Source organism: Festucalex cinctus, chromosome 6 (genome assembly GCF_051991245.1).
Source record: "Festucalex cinctus isolate MCC-2025b chromosome 6, RoL_Fcin_1.0, whole genome shotgun sequence".
NCBI lineage: Eukaryota > Metazoa > Chordata > Actinopteri > Syngnathiformes > Syngnathidae > Festucalex > Festucalex cinctus.
Window position 1 is genome coordinate 15,152,501 of NC_135416.1, and position 22,259 is coordinate 15,174,759.

Below are 22,259 nucleotides of genomic sequence, written 5' to 3' on the forward strand. Positions count from 1 at the left end.
GTAAGCGCAGCTTCGTGTTTGTTTACAGCACATTCCTTGACTGAAAGCAGATTGGCTGATCTTTCAGTCCTGACGTTCAAATAGAAGCCTTCACATAACACAGCATTGCTCATTGTGTGCTTTGTTTGTTTGCGAGGCATTATTTATGGAGTCATTTTTAGCATGATTAAGTTATGATTTGGCATAGCGCACATTTTTCAACATCATAGTGCAACAAATTGATTGTCCTATTGCAGCAGACGGCCTAGTTGAGGCTGTTCATTAAAAATGTGACGGCGGTGGAAAAAACTTGTGTAGTTGTATAATCTAGTCTTGTTCAAGTTTATTATACAGTGCTTCAACTTGATACAAATTCTCCAGTGAATACTTTGCCTAGTTTTAGGACAACAATAGCTCTCGGAGTCAATCCTTTTAAAATGTGTTTCCCTTCCCCATTTAAGTAGTTAGACCAGCTTCTCCAAATCATGTAACACACACCAGCCTCTGCCCTCAGTCGTGTCTTACCCTTTGTTTGGCCGGGAACCTTATTCAAACTATTTGTTGTGAACAGTGAACAAAATCCCATCTTCTGTACGGTGTATCCTCACTTGGGTTGCACGTAGGTTGGGGCCGACCCCAGCTGACTTTGTGCAAGAGGCGGGGTTACACCTTACCCTCATTGCTAGCCAATCACAGGGCACATACAGACAAACAGCCATTCATACTTACAATCACTATTAACTCTTTTACTGCCACACATTATAAAAAAAAAAAAAAAAAAACTTTTAATATGACGAAGACTTTGATAATTTACTTCATCCTTGAAAACAATTTCATCAGATTTCATCATGTTTCATTGTAATTTCATACGCAATGAGCCCATTTAGAAGAGAGACAATGCTGCCATCTGCTGGTCATAGATAGTGAGTGTTTTGGATTCCACAACTCATTGACCAGGCAGCGCGTGCTGCACTTAGACGGTGAACTGCCCATTGATAAAAAACAAAACAAAAAAAACATAGTTGACACCATTTAACGTTTATGGCAGCATACATTGTGGATTTTACTAATCGTTATTCAACGTTATTGCCGGTCAAAGAGTTAAGGACCATTTTGAGTGTTCAATTGACCAAAGAAGCATATTTTTTGGCAGAGGTGGGCATTCTGTCAGTACTGTCAGTCAGTCCGTCACTTACGGACATTTTGCTGACAAATGATGAGAAACTTGTTTTTTTTTTTTTAATGACTGACTCAGCTTTTTTGTTAGTCAGTTTAATGTTTACTAACTGAGTCAAGTACTTCTCAGTCCGTCCTGACGGTCAATTGACGAATGACAGCCTGAGGACTTTGCGCCTCTGTCTGTCAATCGTAAAGTAGGGGTGATGAAGTGATGACGGTTAAAATAAAATGACGGAGCAGCAAAATTTTGTAATTTATGGAATGTGCAAAGCGGGAGTACCTGCAGAAACTCCACACTAGCACAGTTACTCTTTGAGATTCCAGTGTATAGAATGAAATAATGCCATGTAATTTGTCATGCTTGCTAAATAATTTTTTTACATTTTTTCACCAAGCCTATGCTCATGGGAAAACTGCACAAGAGTGTCTTCATTTTAATGAAGTGATCCTAACTGAACCAACATGAACCAAGAGAGATTTGGTCTCTAAAGTACAAAAAAAATATGCAATTTTCCCACATTGAAACACAAGACAATCGTCTTAATTCCTTCATACACAGTTAATAGACTAAGCAGATTTTTTTTTTCTTTTTGTGGTTTATCTGGACTAAGTATACCGTCCATTCTGAAGAATCTTTGTAGGTAAAACCCTTGGGGCCTTTGTGCTTTATTCTGAGTTTTACTGGCTTTTTGATAAGTCTCCTAAAAGGGCTAAACTTTCAGCTGTTCTTGTTTCATCCCTCAGCCTTTTCATTCATAGTCCTGGAGTGGTGCTGGTGGACAAGTAATTACCGCTAATTGCTGTCACCGACCATCCCACTTGTGCTGCATTAACTTATTAAGTGGTGAGCCTTCTGTGAGGCTCAGTGTCCTAAGCAAAGGGAGAGAGACACTGTTAAACCAAATTGAAGACACGTACCACTTAGCTCATTTTTGCCTTCATCTCTCTATCCCACCTGCGTACGGGAGGACCCTTAACCTGGTCCTCTGTACTCCAAAATGGATATTCTCCTTTGATGTTCTAAGTTGTTTTTCTGTAGTAGGTCTCCAAATGACAGGAGCGATTTGACTTAATGGCCCTGTGTCCTGGCGGCGTACAGTACTTCCAAATCAGCCTAATTAAGAAATGTACCATTGCAAAAGAGGGAGTAGGGAGATGAGTCATCACTGAAACTCAGTCGATCTCCCCTCTCTCAACTTCTAGATTCCAAAACAACAAAAGCTTATTTCAAGCTTGGAAGATGTATTCAATTAATAAACATTTTATAGCTTCTAACAGTGTGAACTAGTGAGATGAGTAGCGTATAATGAGATTCTCAGCAAGTGACTTGGAACATTCAAATGGGCCAAACTCATAGGTCTAACAAATTATGTGTCTAAAATGTGTCTGAGCCTTCGCCTTTCTTTTATTTAAACAGTAGCATCTGAAGAAAAGTATTTTCCACACAATTGTTGAAGCGTTAATTTAAGCAGGTTTTTCAATGAAGAACTTGATGAAGGAATGTAGTGCAGGATGGCAAAGAGCACCACCTAATTAGCTTTTAAAAACTCAGTGAATAAGGCCGCCCCTGGCTGTTTTTTTTGATTAAAAAGCGGGGTTCATGTCAAAGTAATTGGATATCATTAAATTTTTTGAATAAGCCACTTTCTCTTTGAACTGTGCCTTTGGGAACAGATTCTCATGAGTTGTGTTTTGAGAGATGCGCTTCACTTGATGTTTTTTTGAATGATTAGAGTACTGTATGTTAGTAATGTTTATATCAATAAATTAGGATGGTTGCCAATCTGGTAAGCAGTTAGTTTGTCAGAGAAGCATTTTTATGCATCTATGGTGATTTTTTATTTTTATTTTTATAGCCAATAGAATCAATATTAATATATCAACTGACAGTTTCCCATTAGAAATAATAGAAATGTAAATAATGGTCAAACCATGTCAAACCTTTGTCATCATGCAATATTTGTTTCAAATGTAACATGGGTTGTGTTAGTTTTTTTTTTTATTATTATTATTATTATTATGTGTACACCTCTTGTTAGCTTTGTCTTATTTTGAAGTAAGTATCATTTTGAAAGGGAAAAAAAGCCACCAAAAGCCAAATAAAAACATTTGCAAAGTAACAGTATGTCACTGCTAACTAACATGCAATAGCAGTGAAGTTAAAATAGTTCATCATAGCGAATGAAAACATCCATTTAGTGCAATTGTTGCTCTGGTTAATTAAAAAAAAGGGCTCTTTGAATGTAATCTCAAGCATTGTTGAAATGCTGCTCGGTGGTTGAAAGTTTTTAAAAATCGCACTATGATTATGTTTACAAATTACAGGACTTGCTCAAACTAACCGTCACTGATGTATATTGTCTTCCTAAGACCTCCAAAGCACTAAGCCGTTTTCTTTTTTACACGGACATGAAATATAAGTAAAATAAGTAAAATATTTGTGTCAGTGGTCCCTCGCTATATCGCGGTTTAGTTGTTGCGGATTCACTCTATTGCAGATTTTCATTTGTGTTTATAACTTTATTTAATGCACGTTTACGTGGCTATTTTGTTTGTTTGTTAAAGGAAAATAAACAGTTGTGTTCAGACCAGCTGTGGATGAGAACGACAGAACAGCGGCTATTAACTCATTCACTCCCAGCCATTTTCACAGAAGCAATCCAGTTCGCTCCCGGCTGTTTTACTGGATTTTGACTGATTTTGCAAGGCCCACAGAATATTGTGTTCAATTGCTATAAAAGCATGGAACCTACCAAAAGAAAGATTAAAGTCTCTTCTTTCATCAGGAAAAAAAAAGTATGTTTCCATCTGTTTCCGTTTTGCAGCAATTAGCATTAGAAGAGAGCTAAGTTTCATCAGTTTTGATAAATCTATTTAAAATTGTAAGTCATTTAGCTTTTTTTCTAGATGGCCCTGGTTAATCTCCTTTGCTCTACTGCCACCTTCTGGCCGTTTGTGTAATAACTACCATTCTGCAACCGTTCTTTGCAGTTGAGAGGCTGCATCAAAGCCTTCTGTATGCACGAGCATAAAAAAAACAAACAAAAAAACGTGTTAATACGTCTTTGGGACACATAAAACATTAAAAAAAAAAACTTATTTACACGTTATTGGGAGCAAATGAGTTAAAGCTGCTGTGCACAGAAAATTGAATTTTGAATCGCTACTGCCACCTGTGGCTGAAAAATGAAACTACACACTTTAAAATGATGATGAACAGTACTCCTGGCAACTTACACCTACCTTTAAGTGTCATAGTGCAAGTATGAACCCGAGACAGACGGACACTTAATTCCATACTAAGCTCTGGTGAGGAAGTATTGGCAAATATTGTGGATGTTTGCACAGTCATGCTGTTAAGAAAAATGTCACTTGTCTGAACGCCTTCTGAACTGATGTATTCCCTTTTGACAATATCGAAAGAGTCTGGCAGTTACACAGGAAAAGTGAGCAATTCATCTCATCATCAACGGCAAATTACATATGAAATAAAAACTCAATTTTAAGCACTAACATGGAAAGGTAATATTAGCTCATTCCGAATGTCATCCATCATAAAACAGTATATCAGTCACCCTTCCTCTCCCCCACCCCACATCACATGACTGAAATTTTATTGTAAAGGTACTTTCAATGACGATTTATTCATCATTACTATTTTCGTTTGGAATCATTGTCACCCCCTTACTACGGTACTTCCCTTTAGTTTTGTTGTTGTTGATTAACAAGATCTCAGCTGCAAACTGTTTTACCAATAAATGAACATATGAACTCACTGAACCACAGTTTGATTGGTTGAACCTACAGAGGAGTGTGGCTAGTCTTTCACTACTGATTAAATTATCAGCTTGGTGCCCCATCAGAGGCAAGAGCATGAAATTGACTTTTTTGTCTTTTTGCAGACTTTACTGTTATTCATTTCACAGCAAGAAAACATTTTCAAAGTTAAGGTTTGTGATGTAAAAGCAGACAAAACACCACACAATTTTTAAAACTGTCAGTGCAGATTCAACATATCGCAAAACGGATTTGCGACCATAAATATAGATCCATTAAACACATTATCAGTTATAATAAATGCAATTGCCAACAGTTGTTGAAATTATTAATTGGATTGCTCTCACCTCCATTATCACCTCTGCCTGGACACACAAACACAAATACTCATTTTCTCCATAAAGACAAAACTATAACTCATTCGGGAGTGACTTCACTAACTCAGTAGGGACTGTATAACCTTTTAAAACAGCCGGAGGCTTTCTCTTCTCTCTTTTGTATACCTGAAAGATTCATGGGGTAGTGCATCAACCTTTCCTCCTTGCAGCTGATGACAGCAAATCATGAGGCCTTTGGAATCCCATATTTCTACATTTGCTCTTGATCTATCTGAAGCTGGATCATCCAACTGTATTTCCAGTCTTTTCTCAGTGCCTCATTCAGGGCTTTTTGAAAAAAAAAATGTTAATGTTTTACAGCTTTTGTGGATGTGATTGGATAGCCGTGGCAGAGGCACTGAGGCAGATGACAGTACATTTAGCATGAAAAGGTTATAGGTTTGTGTCCCAAATGGCAAGATGGTGAGGCCTTCAATGCCGCTAAAGAAGAAAGGGCAAAAAGAATGTCAGGGAAATTTAATGGGAAATATAAATCACACTTAAAAGTCTCTTTATGAACATTTTTGACCAACAAGCTGTCTTGCACAACACTCCACGCTTGTTACAACATCCACAGCATGCCAGTTTAAAGGATGTAGTCCCATTATATGGCTAAAATTTTGAAAAATGGAGAAAAAAAAAAGTAATAGGCCAAGTGTAAGATGCATTAAAATGTTAGGAAAATATGAGTGTGTATGTTTGTAAATTCCAGATAATGAAAGTAGCAAAATTTGTAATAATTGTAATAAGTCATCATCCATCCATCCATTGCTCTTGTCCTCTAAGATTCATGAGCGAGCTTGAGTTGAACCCACTCAAAAATTTAATAAATAAATATCAAAACACAGTTCAACTGCTCAACATATCCAGAATATTGCCAAACTGGTTGCTCTCTTTTCAACAATTTCCCTGACCGGCCAGCTCAAATTTAACAAACTGAGATGTATTTTCAGATTTTCAGACAGATATCCCAATAGGAACTTGGATATCTTGGATGGACGGACGGACAGATGGATAGACGGACAAATAGATGGATAGACGGACAGATAGATAGATGGAGGACAGATGGATAGACGGACAGACAGATAGATGGATGGATGGACAGATGGATAGACGGACAGACAGATAGATGGATGGATAGACGGACAGACAGACAGATAGATAGATGGATGGACAGATGGATAGACGGACAGATAGATAGATAGATGGATGGACAGATGGATAGACGGACAAATAGATGGATAGACGGACAGATAGATAGATGGAGGACAGATGGATAGACGGACAGATAGATAGATAGATGGAGGATAGATGGATAGACGGACAGATGGATAGATAATGTAATGTATTGTCTTCATAATTTCTTAATATCTCCCAACCCCACGCTCACCTTCATTCATTATACCTTCAAATGTAATCAAAACAAAAAGGGTTTTCACTTTATATGAAGCTTATCACATGAGTTTGGACAGTTTTGTTTTGGGGGGTTTTCTGACGGGGGGGCATTGCATTGCAACTGAACGTCACAACACCTCAATGAGACAACCTCAAAGAGAGTTCAACCAATGTGAAGCAAAGTGAGTGTGTTAAGACGCCGTTTTTTTTTTTTTTGTTTTGTTTTGTTTTTTATAATAATGACATACAGTGTAACGTTTTAGTTGAACAGTAACATTGCCTGGAAATGATGAGCTATACTGTCAACCTTTGTTGTCGATGGGAAACATGGTACTGATCGCTCTACTAAGACCAATGCAAAGCACGTCTGTTTAGCATCATCTTGGTAATATTGATATTGGGACATAGTGATGATATGTTTGGCTTCTAAAATAGTGCCATAGTGATAAAAAAAAAAAAAAAAAAAAAAACAGTCTGAGGCTTGAGGCTGTGATATGGATGGTCTAGTGGATATGATTTGATTATGTTATTGATTGTGATCAGTCCAGTGTGTACCCGTACTCTCGCCAAAATTCAACTAGGTAAAAAATGGCCGAAAGATGAATCATGAAAAATATGAGTCAAGATGCGCCTTTACTTCACAATTGCCATTTTATAATAAGTTCAGTGTAAAATTGACATCCTGACAAACAATACTGTAGAAAAACTACTCTAAATCACTTTTTTTGAACTGCCTTCAATGGTAATAAACTAGTAGGATTTATTAATAATTATAATTAAGAAAAAATACAAATGTCATTTTCTGGCCATTTGCCCATCGTTTTGTTTCATGCTCTAGAGCAAACGTATTGTAAAGTGATCGTCTTAATGAGAGCTGCAGACTAAAACATAAAATAATGTTGACATTGCAGCCAATGCTGCTTAGTATTTTATTAGAAAGAATACAAACTGTCTCTATATGAAAATTGTAGCAATTAGCTCATTTCTACATCGTCAGGCATAAGGATATTATATCGGGGAAGTAAAGGCTGAAAACAGCCAGTTGTGTGCTATGGCCCACAGATTGAGAAACAACTTAATTCTCTGTTTCCGGGAAACTGTGTACACCTTAAAAGCCTTAACAATAAGCATATAAATATTCCGATCCAATGTAAAACAATTGCTGCCTTGGCCAGTATTGTTCAGTCCTATTTGAAATGATAAAGCTCATGTCTTATGCGTCAGGAACTGTTTTCATTCACACCAAATGTCTCATTGCAATTCATGGCGAGTCTTGTAAAAGATGGATAGAAAGATTAAACTCATCTATTTAACACCATGCATTTAAAAGTAAAAGTCGACACCTCAACTTCACATGCTGCATTAATAATGCATATTAATGAACTGAGAACTTGATCACTGAAAGCAATTTAACAGCAATAAAAATGGCATTAGGAGGATCCTCTATTAAACACTCATTGGTCATAACATATTGTACACCTGCATTAGCTTGTATCCCTTAATGGTGCACTTTCTTCTTTGTATGCTGCAGTCCAGTTCTTCACCAGTCCAAATGGCGATCACAAAAATAAACATCATGCTAATGACTCTTAAATCATTTGCTTTTTTTAAAAAAAATGTGTTACGTGTCCCAAAGACGTATTTACACGTTTTTTGTTTTGTTTTGTTTTTTTATGCTAGAGCATACATTAGGCTTTGATGCAGCCTCTCAACTGCAAAGAACTGTTGCAGAAATGGTAGTTATTACACAAACGGCCAGCAGGTGGCAGCACAGCAAAGGAGATCAACCAGGGCCATGTAGAAAAAAAGCTAAATTACTTAGTTTGAAATAGATTTGTGAAAACTAATGAAACTTAGCTCTCTTCTAATGCTAATTGCATAGAATAGAAGCTTACTTTTTTTTCCAAATGAAAGAAGAGACTTCAATCTTTCTTTTGATAGGTTCCACACTTTGATAACAATAGAACACAATATTCTGTGGGCCTTGCAAAATCAGTCAAAATCCAGTAAAACAGCCGGGAGCGAATGGGATTTCTTCTGTGAAAATGGCTGGGAGTGAATGAGTTAATGCAAAAGTAGCGCAAGGATATACTTAAAACTTTATTGTTGGAAAGGCCTGTGCATCTGTACAGAATGCAGTGTTTATCAAAGTAGTCAGAATAATTTATTGGTGTGAATTAAACGCTAACAAAAAAAATGGGGATGTGGTCATTTTCATTTTTTGCCTAATGTAAAGCTGAGCAGGAAGATTATATGATGTGTTGGCATGTGAGGAAAAGGGAAGTGAATGTGTCAAGAGGTCCTATCAGCTACGTTTTCTCTGTCCACTAAGTATGTGTGACTACAGGATCTTTTTTGATACTTGAAATTTCACTTCAGTTTGACTGAGTTTGATTGATAGTTTGGATGTACTCAACAATTTCCCCGTCAAGAATGCTAGACAGGGAAATCATTTGTTCCATGGTCAAACTGTTGCCATGACAATGTTTTAAGTATGAGTGATAGTGCAGTTGCTACGGTGATTTTAATTTGTAGTCTGCTATTTCTCTCTTGTCAATTAACATATTCGATTATATCCCTGCCTCTATTTTTCTCTTCTTCATAACCTCTGACTGCTGAAACGCGAAGTCTTTTTTTTATTTCTTCCATTTCCTCATCCCAATCAATAAGTCAAACCCAATGTGGAGTACTTACTTCCCAAACTTTTTATACCGCTCTGAAGAGCTTCGCTGCACAACAGTTGAACCGTGTCTCACCAATAAGCCTTCTCATGACTCATCTATGCCTCCACCGCACTCACCTGCTTCCAACCAAAAATCATTGAATTCATTTTGCTTCATGCGTTGACATAGCTGCGTGCATTTATGATAAAAATTAGAATGGTTGGATTTTACGGTAAATTGATGTTAATGTGAACACAGAGCTCAAAATGAAAATGTTCTGCCCATCTTTAGATACAGTATAATTTGGAAAACCGTTTCTACACCAACTATAGTTGGATCTTCCGAGTGACGACCCACCTATAAAATGTGACATTCCACAACCAAGTAAACCAAGCTAATTTGGCACTACTGTGATATAACAGTTGCAATTCTTGTTGTTGTTGTTATTACATCCTGTTGTCCCGTGACTCTTGAACTTTTTCAGGGGTCTTGTCTTGGTCTAGGTTTGTTTGTTCAAACATATCTGCCATGTTTTTCTTAGAATCCACACTCAGTAGTGATTCTACCAAAACTAGATGCTCTTTCAGACAGTATGCTGTATTTTTATTTATTTATTCTTTTTTTTTTTATCCTGCTGAGATTTTGACCAAAGTGTGGGTCACAGATATTTTATTTAAGACATCTGTTTTTGTTTGTGGAAAAAACGCCATCTGCCTCCTTAAAAGTTTTTTTTTTTTTTTCCCCCCTTTTCAGTGAGCAGTTTTTAATTTCCCTGCTCCTTGTTTGTCTTTGGGGATTTCTCCTTGTCTCATGAGCCACGCCCCCTCTTGTGTCTTTCTCTTTCTCATGTCAGCCAATTGGTTTTGAACCTTCCCTTGTGTTTTACTATCCTCTCACCAGCCTTATTAACTTGAGTATATGTGTCTACAGTTGTCATAGTTTGCATGCTTGGTTCTGTTATCATTTTTATTGTGCTTTTTTTTTATTATTATCCCTGCCTACACTTGTTGCTGCTCCCATTTCAACCACCCACCATGTCAGAGTACATGTGCATCACATTATGATTATACAATTCATTGTTATGTCACAATGGTATTGATGTTTGCAAAAAAAAAGACTAAAACATAGCTTCTTATAGCTACTTATCAAACCTGATGACTAAAGAACACTGATGAGAAAGACCTGTTTGTTTTCGCCTTGCATCTGAACACAAAATGAAAAACTCTCTTCTTTCTTCTTTGCTCATGTTGCAAATTGTCCAGATAACGCAGAAAGCCTACCTTTTAGAGCGAGCCGGAGGATAAACATTTTGTTGACTCTGGGGACCTTAACTATTGATGAACATTAGGATGACAATGCCAGCAATCCCCCTTATGGCCACAGCCCGGACACCATGCATTAGGTTAATCTGCTTGTTGCCTTGTTTTATTTCCCCCTCAATCTCTGAGTAGACTTTAAGAAACCACAGGAAGGAGTCTCAGAGCAAAACATATCTAGACAAGTGTCCCAATAGCAAAACGTTTTTCCAATTTGATTTTATTGTGAATGTGCTGTTTAATTTATTATACTCCCCCATCGCCAATTGTAATTCACTCTGCTTTGCCAAAAGGGCCTTTTATTCAATTTGACTTGCCAGCTTACCCTTGAGCGAAACAGTAGCACTTATCTAATGCCACCATGCTGTTTAATCTTCTCATATTGTTTTCAACTTTGTGTCGAGAGCTACTGACCTTGCACGCTTCAAGGAGAGCAACACCAACCACAGTCTGGGCTCTTTTGAGCACTTCAGAATATTAATTTTGATTTCTTCATATTCAGCTTTCACATCGAGTTTCAGAGGCAGTCTTTTAAATCACTTAACGTTCCCAAATGGCAATATGAGGTTAATGTTTTTGTTTTTGCACTTTGTCTATGAAGATATCCTCTGAAAGACTTTTTGTGTAGCACTGCAACTATTGGGGATACGCTGTTCATCAAAGTTATCTACTTGAAGCACACTTAAAATTTTCAATAAAGCTTAGTTACATTGTTTACCCATTCCTGGCCTAATACATTTTAGATGGATTAAACAATAAGTGTGATCTCAACAAAAAGGTCCCTGGTTGTTGTGCGCGGAGTGGATACTGTTACCATCAATGACCCCACCAATGACTTTAATAGTTATATAGCTCTTGGCTGTTATTGCTTCACACCCCTCTAAATCCTACACATAATCAAAGGCTGGGGCTTGATGTCACACTTTTTTTCATCTTTATTGGATGAATTCATAAAACAAAATGTGCATCAGATGAAAGACCAAAGTCTTAGGGATATATTTTATATTCATGTCATTTTCACATATTATGTCTGTGCAGCGTTATACACAATCAAATAGTGTGACTGTGTGTGACTATGTGACACGTTTCATCGGGTAAGTTGTCACACTGTAAGGGGTAAAATGGCACAATGGATTTGCAGTTAATAAAACAAGGATAAAATTCGTATTGTTCTCCTGTTTTTGTTTTGTTTTTTAACCCAAAAGTGAATATTGAAGACGGCCAAAGAAAATGGAATTAGAAAAAAAGAAAGCATTGCTTCATCATTAAACTTAAACCAGTCCTGAAATGTGGACAGATTTCCAACAACAACTGGGGGATTCATTACTAAACATTCAACCAAAACATGCCAAACGAATTTCCTCACTTGTCAGACTCATCTTCCCAAAGGCAATTCTGGGATATGTAAACCAATTTTCCGGCGCCACATTTTTCTTTGACCCATTCTCTTCATACTTCATGTGACAACAAAGCCCACAATGACTGAGACATGTTGCCCCAAACTGCCATGTTGGCTAATACTACCTTTAGTTTAAAGTTACTTTAATGAAAACGTAGCAATGACTGAGGCATGACGATGAATATCTCATTTATATGAGTCCACATGAATTGCGGCCAGAATTTGTATATGGACTTGTAATACTTGTTTCAAAATATATAAAGCTAAAATATTGAATTTGGGTTGTGCAAAATGGGTAACTGGCGCTCACCTCAGCTCACAATGTGTTATTCTCTTCTCAGACAGGACATACCCCCCCATTATATAAAGGAAGAAAATTAATATTCCACTTTTTACTTGCGCCCTCTGGTGGAGAAGATAATTGCAATGTGACAACTTACCTGTGTGGCAACATGTCCCGGTCCCCACGACTCATGCATCGTGACAATACAATCCACTGTTACTCCACAAATTTAAAAAGTGGTTATTTTTCTCAGGCTTGAGTCCCCAACTCGGACCCTAACCCTGGAGGCACCCCGAGGCGTGGAGGTCAATGCTGGGGTTGGAGACTTCACGGCGTCGTGTAGGAAAGACCTCCTGTTGCAGTCCTCAGAAGGAGAGGTGAGCATACAGTATTTAAGATGAGATCATCTTTTATTGATCCTCACAGAGGCTGTCAGGTTTACCTGTTTGACATCTATTAAACACGACACAAAAAGGAGAGAAGACACTCAGTTCAAGGCTCGCGAGGAGAGAGGAGAGGAACTGAAGAGTCCTCTCCTCGTCCTCTCTTTTATTTGGTTTCCACGCGACCACACCCCTAGTTACATGGGTGTTACAACCCTAAAAATGCAAATGCAAGGCATAAATGGAACACAATGTAGTTGTTTGTCTATGTGCATGTGAGTGGAAGACTGCTGAGTACGTGTGGTCAAGTTTGCAATCATTTCTTAACAGAAAACAGGCGGCCTCAGCAGACTGGCTCGAACCATTCTGCTGCATTAGATGTGGTTCTTCAGTTTCTCGAGTCATCTTCTGCTAGGCTATGTGAATGTGAGTGCGGAGCAGAGCAAAGCATTCTTCATTGCAAGCAGAAGCAGTTCTTCATTGAAGCAAATGTATGATAACTTAATTATTCCTACAGAGGTATATTGAGGATTTGTCTGGAAATGATTAGTTTGTTTACTATGTCATGAAATTTCTATGATGTCTGTGTTTAGCTCCTCTGGTTTCTGTGCTTTTACAAGACAGTATGGGGCCCCTTCATTAAAGTACCTTAGGCTAATGAGCATCATCAATCTCGTGACCTTGTCCTTCTTTTCTCCCCTCCTCTCTTGTGTTTGGGAATGTGACTTCATTAAAGCTGCTCTGATGAGGTTCCCTGTCATCCGCTGCCGTCATGTGTGTGTGTGTTCTATTAGCCTGCTATCTTACTGTCTGTCTTTTTGAAGAACAGCCTGCCACGTGGGAGCAAGAGCTCATGCTTGGCCATTGTCACTGCGTGTGTGTGCATGCACGTGCGTATGTATGCACGTGTACGTGCGTGTGTCCACCAGAGCACAGTGTGTCATTAATTCTGTAATTAACAGAAGAATGCCCCATCTATTGGACACTTCATCATATATTCAATTCTCTCTCTCTCTCTCTCTCTCTCTCTCTCTCTCTCTCTCTCTCTCTCTCTCTCTCTCTCTCGATATCAGAAGTCTTCGAAAACGTTTGACGATCCTCTCCAAAACACCACATTTCCTCCTTTCCGCCAACCTCTTCCAATCCTCTCATATGCTCTTCTCACACCTCTTTCCTTATCTTGTCTCTGCCCCCCGACCCTTAATCAGGAAAAGTACACAACTTCATCACTATAACTACGCACTGAAGTGTTGGACTTAAACTTAGCATGCGGCGAGGGCACCCATTGATCTTTTTTTTTTTATATATATATATATATATCGTTGACCCAGTGGAGTGTCACCGGTGGAGTGACGCCAATCCCAGCTGGCTTCAGCTATTTGAACAAATTCAGACTGATGGCATTTTTTTTTTTTTTTTGCGAGAAGAGAAACGGTGCATTGCTAGGGATGTTCGCCGCACAGTTTGGGAAAAACCTCTTTTGCATGTCCTCCTCCTCCATCCTCTCAGTCTGTCATATCTGAGTAACCCAGCCTATCTAATTAACTTTCCTCTGCCAGGGTTGTACATCAGCATGACTGTCACTTTATAGGAAGAAGGAGGAGACTTTTTTTTTTTTTTTTTTGCCTCTTTTGTGTCAGTTCCCTCTGTCTCTGCATTTCATGCATTCTTTTGTCTTCTGTTCCCTTCTCATCCATTATCTCTTTGTCTCTCATCCTCTTTCTCTCTCGCTCTTTCTTTCTTTCTCCCTGCCGTCCATGCATTAATGGATGTCTCCCAGGAAGTGAACAATAACATGAATGTTAAAGCTGGGTTGCACAAGGATTGTAGCAAGGTTTGACACCATGAAAGGCTCTATAAATGAATGAATGCAAGCATGAAGGATATGGAATATTGTGCCTCTTAAACTTGGCAACATGAGTCAAATGTGTTGAACTGGCCATATAAATCCATCAAGAAGCTGTACAAGTTACTGCATTGTCATGTAATTTGGTGGAGCTCAAAGAGGTAATGTGGAGCAAGACCATTTCAAGATTTGAAAACAAATAAATTAATCTTGAAAATAATACTAAAATGTGCAGGGAGCCAGTGAAGGGACGCCAAAGTTTGCAGTTATGTCCTCCCTCCTATTGGCACCCGTTTGAGGTGAGCAACAGCATTTTGGACCAACTGGAGATGCTTGGGGAAGGACTGGCTGATTCCAAAATGAAGTGCATTAAAGTAATCCAGCTGAGATGTGACGAAAGCATGGATTACTATTTCAAAGTACCGTTAAGAAAGGAGAGGCTTTACCTTAGCCAGTCTCCTGAAACGAAAAAAGCCGGATTTAACAACAGCACCAATTTGCCGGTCCAATTTAAAATCACTGTCCAAGTTCAAGACTGATGGCTTTAGATAAGGCGCCAAAGGGTCCAAGTCAGCAGGGTGGGACAAGGGGAGGGACTAAACACCATAACTTCTGTTTCCTTATCATTGAAATTCAAGAAATTAAGTGCCATCCAGGCATTGATTTCCTCCAGACAGGACAAAAATGGCCTCAATGAGAAAGTGTCTTTTTTTTTGCTCAGCGGAACATACTGTATAAGACATCATCCGTGTAGCAGTGAAAGGAAATACAATGTTTTCTTAAGATGGAATCCAGAGGCAGCACATAATGTATGTGAAAACAGTAGAGGCCCCAGAATTGAACCCTGTAGAACACCATACGATAGTGAGGCAGTGTATGACTTAGAACAAACAAGGCTAGCACAACAAATTCTGGCCACCGAATCCACTAATTTCTCTCCCATATATATGTTATTGATTCTCATCCTCAAGAGCTGCTTATGTTTTAATACATCTCAAATATAGCCTACATAAGACTTACTATTTTTATTATCTAATAACGGGATCTAAATGTGATTATTATGATCCTATTGACAGTAAGGGCATTAATGATTACGTATTCAAGTAAAATAGTGTTTTTAATATGCTAAAACTTTGTGGCTGAATAACCAGAGTTACGTCAAAGCCCCATTAACAAAAGAAATAAAACAAATGTAAAAAAGCATGAATGCTTGTTAACATCAACATGAAGAATGAATGACTAGAAAAGTGTTAAGAGTGTGTGTCATGTCTTTATTCTTCTGAGTCTCTGTTTTGACTATTCGCCTGATTTTAGCAGGTGAAACCTACAATTATCCTGATGGGATGAGTCAGTGCCTGATGATGTGATGAGAATGGGCAGTAAACAGTAATTCAAGAAGGTTGAAAGAAAAGCAAATGGGCGGTTTCTTTGTGGAGAAGATATTTTATCACAAAGACTTTGTGAGTGTGGAGAACAGGTGAAGGTTACTCAAAAGGCTTTTTCTGATGAGAGCTGACTAAAAAGCCTTTTGGATAAAAGACTAAATATCTTTAACCTCGAACAAGACATCAAATTACTTTCAATTGAATATTTTTTTTCTTTTTATTTACTCTATCCTTAGAATGTCCTCATGCTAGCGTCAGCTCACACTTTGTGAAAGGAAATTGGGACAACCATGTGCTGTTGACATGTTCCCTGCATCACTGTACAAACTGCACGATATGGGAGGCAGCACCATCACACGATGTCATTGCATGTGTTGCCTCATCCTCAAATCATCTCACCCGGAATGGAATCACCACTACGTGCCAATCAAAGGCATTTTTCAAATAAGCATACGCGCATCCCTTAAATTAAAGGGCGGCTTATAAATCCAGTTCCAAGTCCGTTTCATACGTTCCCATATGAATTTTACCTGACTGCTGATGCTGTCAAATGAACAGAGGCCAGCTAATGATGGAAGAATGTAAGGGGCGGATGGAATGAGCGGGAGGTGGAGGCGGATGGCAGAAAATAGATGTTTCTGTCGATTTTGCGGGACAAAATAAAAGTGTGTGGGACAGCAAGGCTTAAAGCCAAATCAATGTTGTCAGCAGCTGGCATTTAAGAAGGGACTATTAAAGTTTCAAAAGTTTGGGAACGCAGTCCTAGAATTAGGGCCAAATGGGCTCAAGGTAGGAGAGCAATGACTTCCATTAAAATTAGAGCTGCCGGGTCCTCTCATTATTTTCCCTCACTTATGTTATTTTGTGCTTAATCTCTCTCACTCTCACAACCCTAATTGCCACCATGGTGGACATTTAATTGATTATCTAGTTTATTCTGTGATGTGGCTTCTTCTATTTTCAAAACAATTTTCCCATCGAAATAATGCAACGTGAATTCATTTGTTCCAGGGTTAAACTATTACCATCATAAAATCAGTTCTTAAAGGGATAGTTCGGCTTTTTTGACATGAATCTCTATTTCATCCTCATCTCCAGTGTGTGCGATCAGCACTGACTTACCCCTGACAGCCTTCTGTGACACGAGTTCTGGTCCGGTGTTGGACGAGAGGAAAATAGTCCAGCAAGTTGGCTGGGGTCACGGAAATAAAGCATTTTTCTTCTAAAAATAATTTATGTTCAAAAGAGTGATACATTTGCACACTAAACGCCATTACCGCCGGGCACTACTTTTCTTCTGTTCGTTCGTATCACTGCGCGTCGCCCTGTAGACAGCTGATCCGCGCGCTTTCCGCATTAGTGTGCGTCTATCTAGCTGTATGCGGGGCACCGCGCAGTGATACGAACAAACAGAAAAGTAGTGCCCAGCTGTAATGGCGTCTGACTTTTTTTCCGAAGGGAGTTTTGTATGGCAATGTATCACTCTTTTGAACACAAATAGTTTTTAGAAGAAAAACGCTTTATTTCCGAGACCTCAGCCAGCTTGCTGGACTATTTTCCTCTCGTCCAACACTGGACCAGAACTCGTGTCACAGAACGCTGCCAGGGGTAAGTCAGTGCTGATCACACACACTGGAGGTGAGGATAAAATAGAGATTCATGTCAAAAAAGCCGAACGATCCCTTTAAGTCCTATTTGATCACTCATACAAGTAAAATGGGAATGAGAGAGACAACACAAAGGTGTTTGGAGAGCAATATTGTCGCTATGATCAAAAAGCAAAATAAGCAAGGAGCAAATTACTATTCCTCATCTTGTATTGAGCATGCAGCCAGAATCATTCACTTCTGTGGTGCCAACACACAGAAAAAGAAAAACCAAAGCACACTTGTGGAGTTAATCCTGTTTAGATGCTCACCAAGCCAAGATTTGCAGATTTATTTTTTATTTTTTTTTTTTGTGGCTTCCAATGCATTCATTTTAGTTATCCAAAGTTGGGTGTTGTTTCGCTTTGGAGGTTCCACTGTACTGTTTGTGTGCATGTGTATGCTTCTTTCTGTTTTATTTAAATGGTATTTAGCAAATGGGCTTCACTATTATAGCCTTTTCATAGTAAAAGCATTTTTTTTTCACACTGTGACTTAATTCACCAAGTCACTCAATGATTAATGGAATACAGTGAAACTTCGAGTTAAAGGACTAATTGGGGGAGAGGTCAGCCGTGAGAGTCAATTGTCCGTTAAATTGAAGTACTTTTTATTCTGTGGCTTGAAAAACAGCCAATAAAATACAAAATTGGTATAAACTCTTGAAACTGTTTGAAGGGACCTTCTTCTCCATCTACTTGAAAGGCTCCATGGACCTCATATACTTGATCTTCTTGGCATCATTAAAGTAGTCTTAACTGATAACTAGTTAAACCTATAAAGACTGAACCATTAAATATATGAGAGAAAGTTCAGATTCTCTGTAAATTGAGTATTTATTGGTCCTTCGAACAAACTTTTTTTTTATTTTGTATTTTTTGAAAATGAAGTTCCACATATGACTTTTGATATGTGTCATATTTGATACATACAGTCACAATAGTATTAATAATAATAATAATAAACAGGCATTTCCCACTATTAATAAGTGTAAGTGTCTTTCCTTTCTCAATCGGGGCGATCTTGCAAGGTCACTGGAAAAGCTATCAGCTGGGTGATACTGCCCTCTAATGGATTATCTGTGCAATGCGTGTATCAGATCATATACGTCAAGGTTTTAATGGGAAAAAAAATATCATACTCATGAAATACAGGGCTCAAAATGTCTTGTATTTAATATGCTACTTTATTGGGTTATAACCAAGCAGGAGTGTGACAGACCTTATCGAAGTGTTGGAATTTTCTTATGTTTGACTTCACGGTCTTAACTGGTTTCAATTGGAAAGTGTACAATACTGTAGTTGGTGCCATAGCAAGTATAATGGTCATAATGATATACCAGTAGAACTCAAGTCACTTACCTAATTATGTATGACAAAGAGGCCTAACAGTCTCATTCCTAAATGAACATGACCATTATAGTGTTTGCTGATGTTTTTGTGTCTTTCGGCTTGTCCCATCAGGGGAGGGCACAGTTAGGCACTCACATGATTTAATTGGCGCCATTTTGCAGTGGATGCCCATATATCTTCACATATAATTATTACATATTTTCCTCATTGTGCTGGTAACTGAGGTTAATAATAGAACTATTTAATTCATATTACCATAGGGCTTTGTGGAGCAATGTCAAGGCTTATCAAGACTGCAGCTTGGAGGTGTTGCTCGACTGAGGTGTTGTGTTTTGGCTGCTCTGCTTCTGTTTGTCCATTAACCTGTGAGGAAAGCAGCAGAATGTTGAGTGAATTAAACCGCTGGAAGGGATTGTACACAGTCATTGCCTCTCACAAAGGCAATGACACTTTCAAATTAAACTGCTTCACACAAAATAAAACAACAAATACATTTGCGGACTCAAGTCACCACGCAAATAGTGGCTGCCTCACAGCCAGGAGAGGTGGCCTCGAACCTCAGCTGGAACATATCTGTGTAGAGAGACCAGCTTGTGATATTTTCGCAGGTATACTTAATTTGGCGCAGTTCAAAATAGGCCTTTTGCTCCATCGTGGATGTGAACACAGTCGACTTGATTCTCCTCCAACTGAAGCGGCTTCTATTCCCTATAAAATCATTGTGTGAGAGGTGAAGTCCGTGGCATATCAGAAGTAGAAACAGATTTGCTGGAATCCATGCAGGTTCCCGTAATGAACTGCAGCTTATGCTGGCAATGCTGGCAGCACTCATTCAGCCCCGGACTATGACATTCAGACCACCATTTGACAATAGTTACAATATAACTGTCACACGTTCTTGACACTATCTGAACTAAATGAGTTTATCTTGGTCTCGTCAGACCACAGGACATGGTTCCAGTAATCCATTTCTGTAATCTGCTTGTCTTCAGCAAAACAAACTGTTTGCAGGCGTTCTTTTATATCATCGTAAGAAGAACTGATCAATCTGAATGAATGACTGTTGGGCTTTTGAAAGAAATTATTTGAGAAAAGTTTAACAAATTCATGCTATTGCTGGAAAAAAATGTTTAATTAATGTTCAACACGTTTTAAGCCTGTGAATTTTTGATCAGCCTAGGCACTTCTTTTAACTTGTTTTTCATTTTAATTATTCTTTAGTTCTGTTAATTATGTCTGCCTTCACTGGAACATGTCTCAGTAGTATATATGGTGAGATTTATTTCCCTACTCTCTCTGTTTATTTCAGTTCTTTTATAAACTATGTTTCGACGTGCACGTCCATTGCATTTCGATTTTACTGCTTACTCACAGTGTGTATTTGCACTTGTGACATGTACAGTATGCGGTCAAGCAGACTGGTCATTCTTTTGTGCTCCGATCATTCCGTCTGTTGTCAGCTTCAATTCACTGGCCGTCCATTCAGTAAGCCTAATGGTGTGTGTAATACACTCAGATAGCGTCACCACCTCCCACTTGTTTGTGTTGTTGTCGGCTTTGTGGTTTGTTTGGGTTCGTGGCTATGACAATTTGTGACAAGTTGACCTGATGCTTGGCAAAGCAGAGTTTGAACATTGTGTGCTGAATTACTTGTGGTGATTAACATGTGCAAACATGATGGTTTGTAGGGTGGAATTTGTATGTGTGTTAAATGGATTGATTGATCCTGTCGTTTTCCTCTCATTCTTCCCAGATTCTCCCTTTTTGTTCTGTCGCTGTTGTTTTTTGTTATTGCAGTGTGCAAAGAGTTCATTTGAGGTTCATTTCATGGTTCATCTGTTTTTACAGATTCAAACCGTCTTCCTTTCTCATGGTATTTCTCAGAAGAGTAATTGTGGGGGGGCAGATACCGAGCCCTGCTGTGCTGTTGCTCTGGTCTGTTGTAGGTGTATCCTAATGAGAGTCATACACATTCATTTTAATTTGAATTATTTATTATTTATTGGTTCCACATTGTCAGTAATGGCAACAGCTAATGTTGACTGCAAAAAAAGTTCTAAAAATGCATATTCTGTTCTGTAGTATGGCTCTATAGTTTGAGCTTACCAAAGTGCAAGACCAAACAAATTGTCATTCATAAGGGTCTCCTTAGTCTTAATGTAACGTGAGTTGTTCCATTTACATTGTGTCTCCCAAAACTCATAGTCAAGTTAAGTTTATTTGTATACCACATGTAAAAAAAAAAAAAAAAAGGGGGAAATCTCAGCTGAAGGGACCCCCCTTCCAGAATGTGATCGTTCCATCCATCCATTTTCTTGACTGCTTATTCCTCACAAGGGTCGCGGGGGGTGCTGGCGCCTATCTCAGCTGGCTCTGGGCAGTAGGCGGGGGAAACCCTGGACTGGTTGCCAGCCAATCGCAGTATATAGAAAACCTTGACCATATTTAAACAAAATACCGTATTTTCCGCACTATAAGGCGCACCTAAAAGCCTTCATTTTTTTCAAAAGCTGACCATGCGCCTTATAATCCAGTGCGCCTTATATATGGATCAATATTGAGCCGCAACAGGTCTCGCTGTCAAGACGCTATCGGTGACCCTGCACGATCAGTGACTCGCATGCGCAGAAGATCCCGCCATCTTGGTTCGCTAGCTAATACTAATACTTTACCTCAGAGAAAATAATAAAACAGCTGTTTATTCATTTTGGGAATGAATGGAGTTGTCAGAAAGCTGGTTTGTAATCTACTAATAAAGTTTGACTGACCTGACTGTTTTGTTGACATTCCCTTTAGCGCAGCCCCATCTAATGGATGCATAACGTAACTCCAGCCTCTACTGTAGCGCCTTATATATGGAAAAAGTTTGAAAATATGTCATTCATTGAAGGTGCGCCTTATAATGTGGTGCGCCTTATAGTGCGGAAAATACGGTAAGTATCAAAGTCCATTTTAAAATCCTGCTTTAAAAGAAACATATGTTCAAGGACAAGTACCAAATAAGTTACCCATAGGTTAATCACAATGTGCATCCACAAAGGCCCAATGTTTACTTTTTGACACAAATTTACATCAGTCCTTTCATGTAACCGACAGGCCAACCTATCACGACATTTATCCCAAACATTCATTTGGGATAAATGTCACTGCTAATCCAAATTTAAACTACAACAATTGCTTTCTGTTGCTCGTACTCAAACACCCTTCCATGCGTCCATCCCTCCACCTCCACTGTTCAGGTGCGTCTATTCCCATCTCACTTTCACCTCCTGCCTCTTC

General features: G+C 38.6%; 1 protein-coding gene across 5 annotated transcripts in view; it reads left to right on the forward strand.

Annotated features, from left to right (window-relative positions):
* Positions 1-22,259, forward strand: part of sgcz (sarcoglycan zeta) — a 273,737-nt gene that overhangs the window by 244,652 nt on the left and 6,826 nt on the right. For all 5 annotated transcript variants that reach the window (XM_077525222.1, XM_077525226.1, XM_077525223.1 and 2 more), the window contains exon 7: positions 12,622-12,745. In XM_077525222.1, the coding sequence (XP_077381348.1) occupies positions 12,622-12,745 (124 nt within the window). The remainder of the gene's footprint in view (positions 1-12,621; positions 12,746-22,259) is intronic.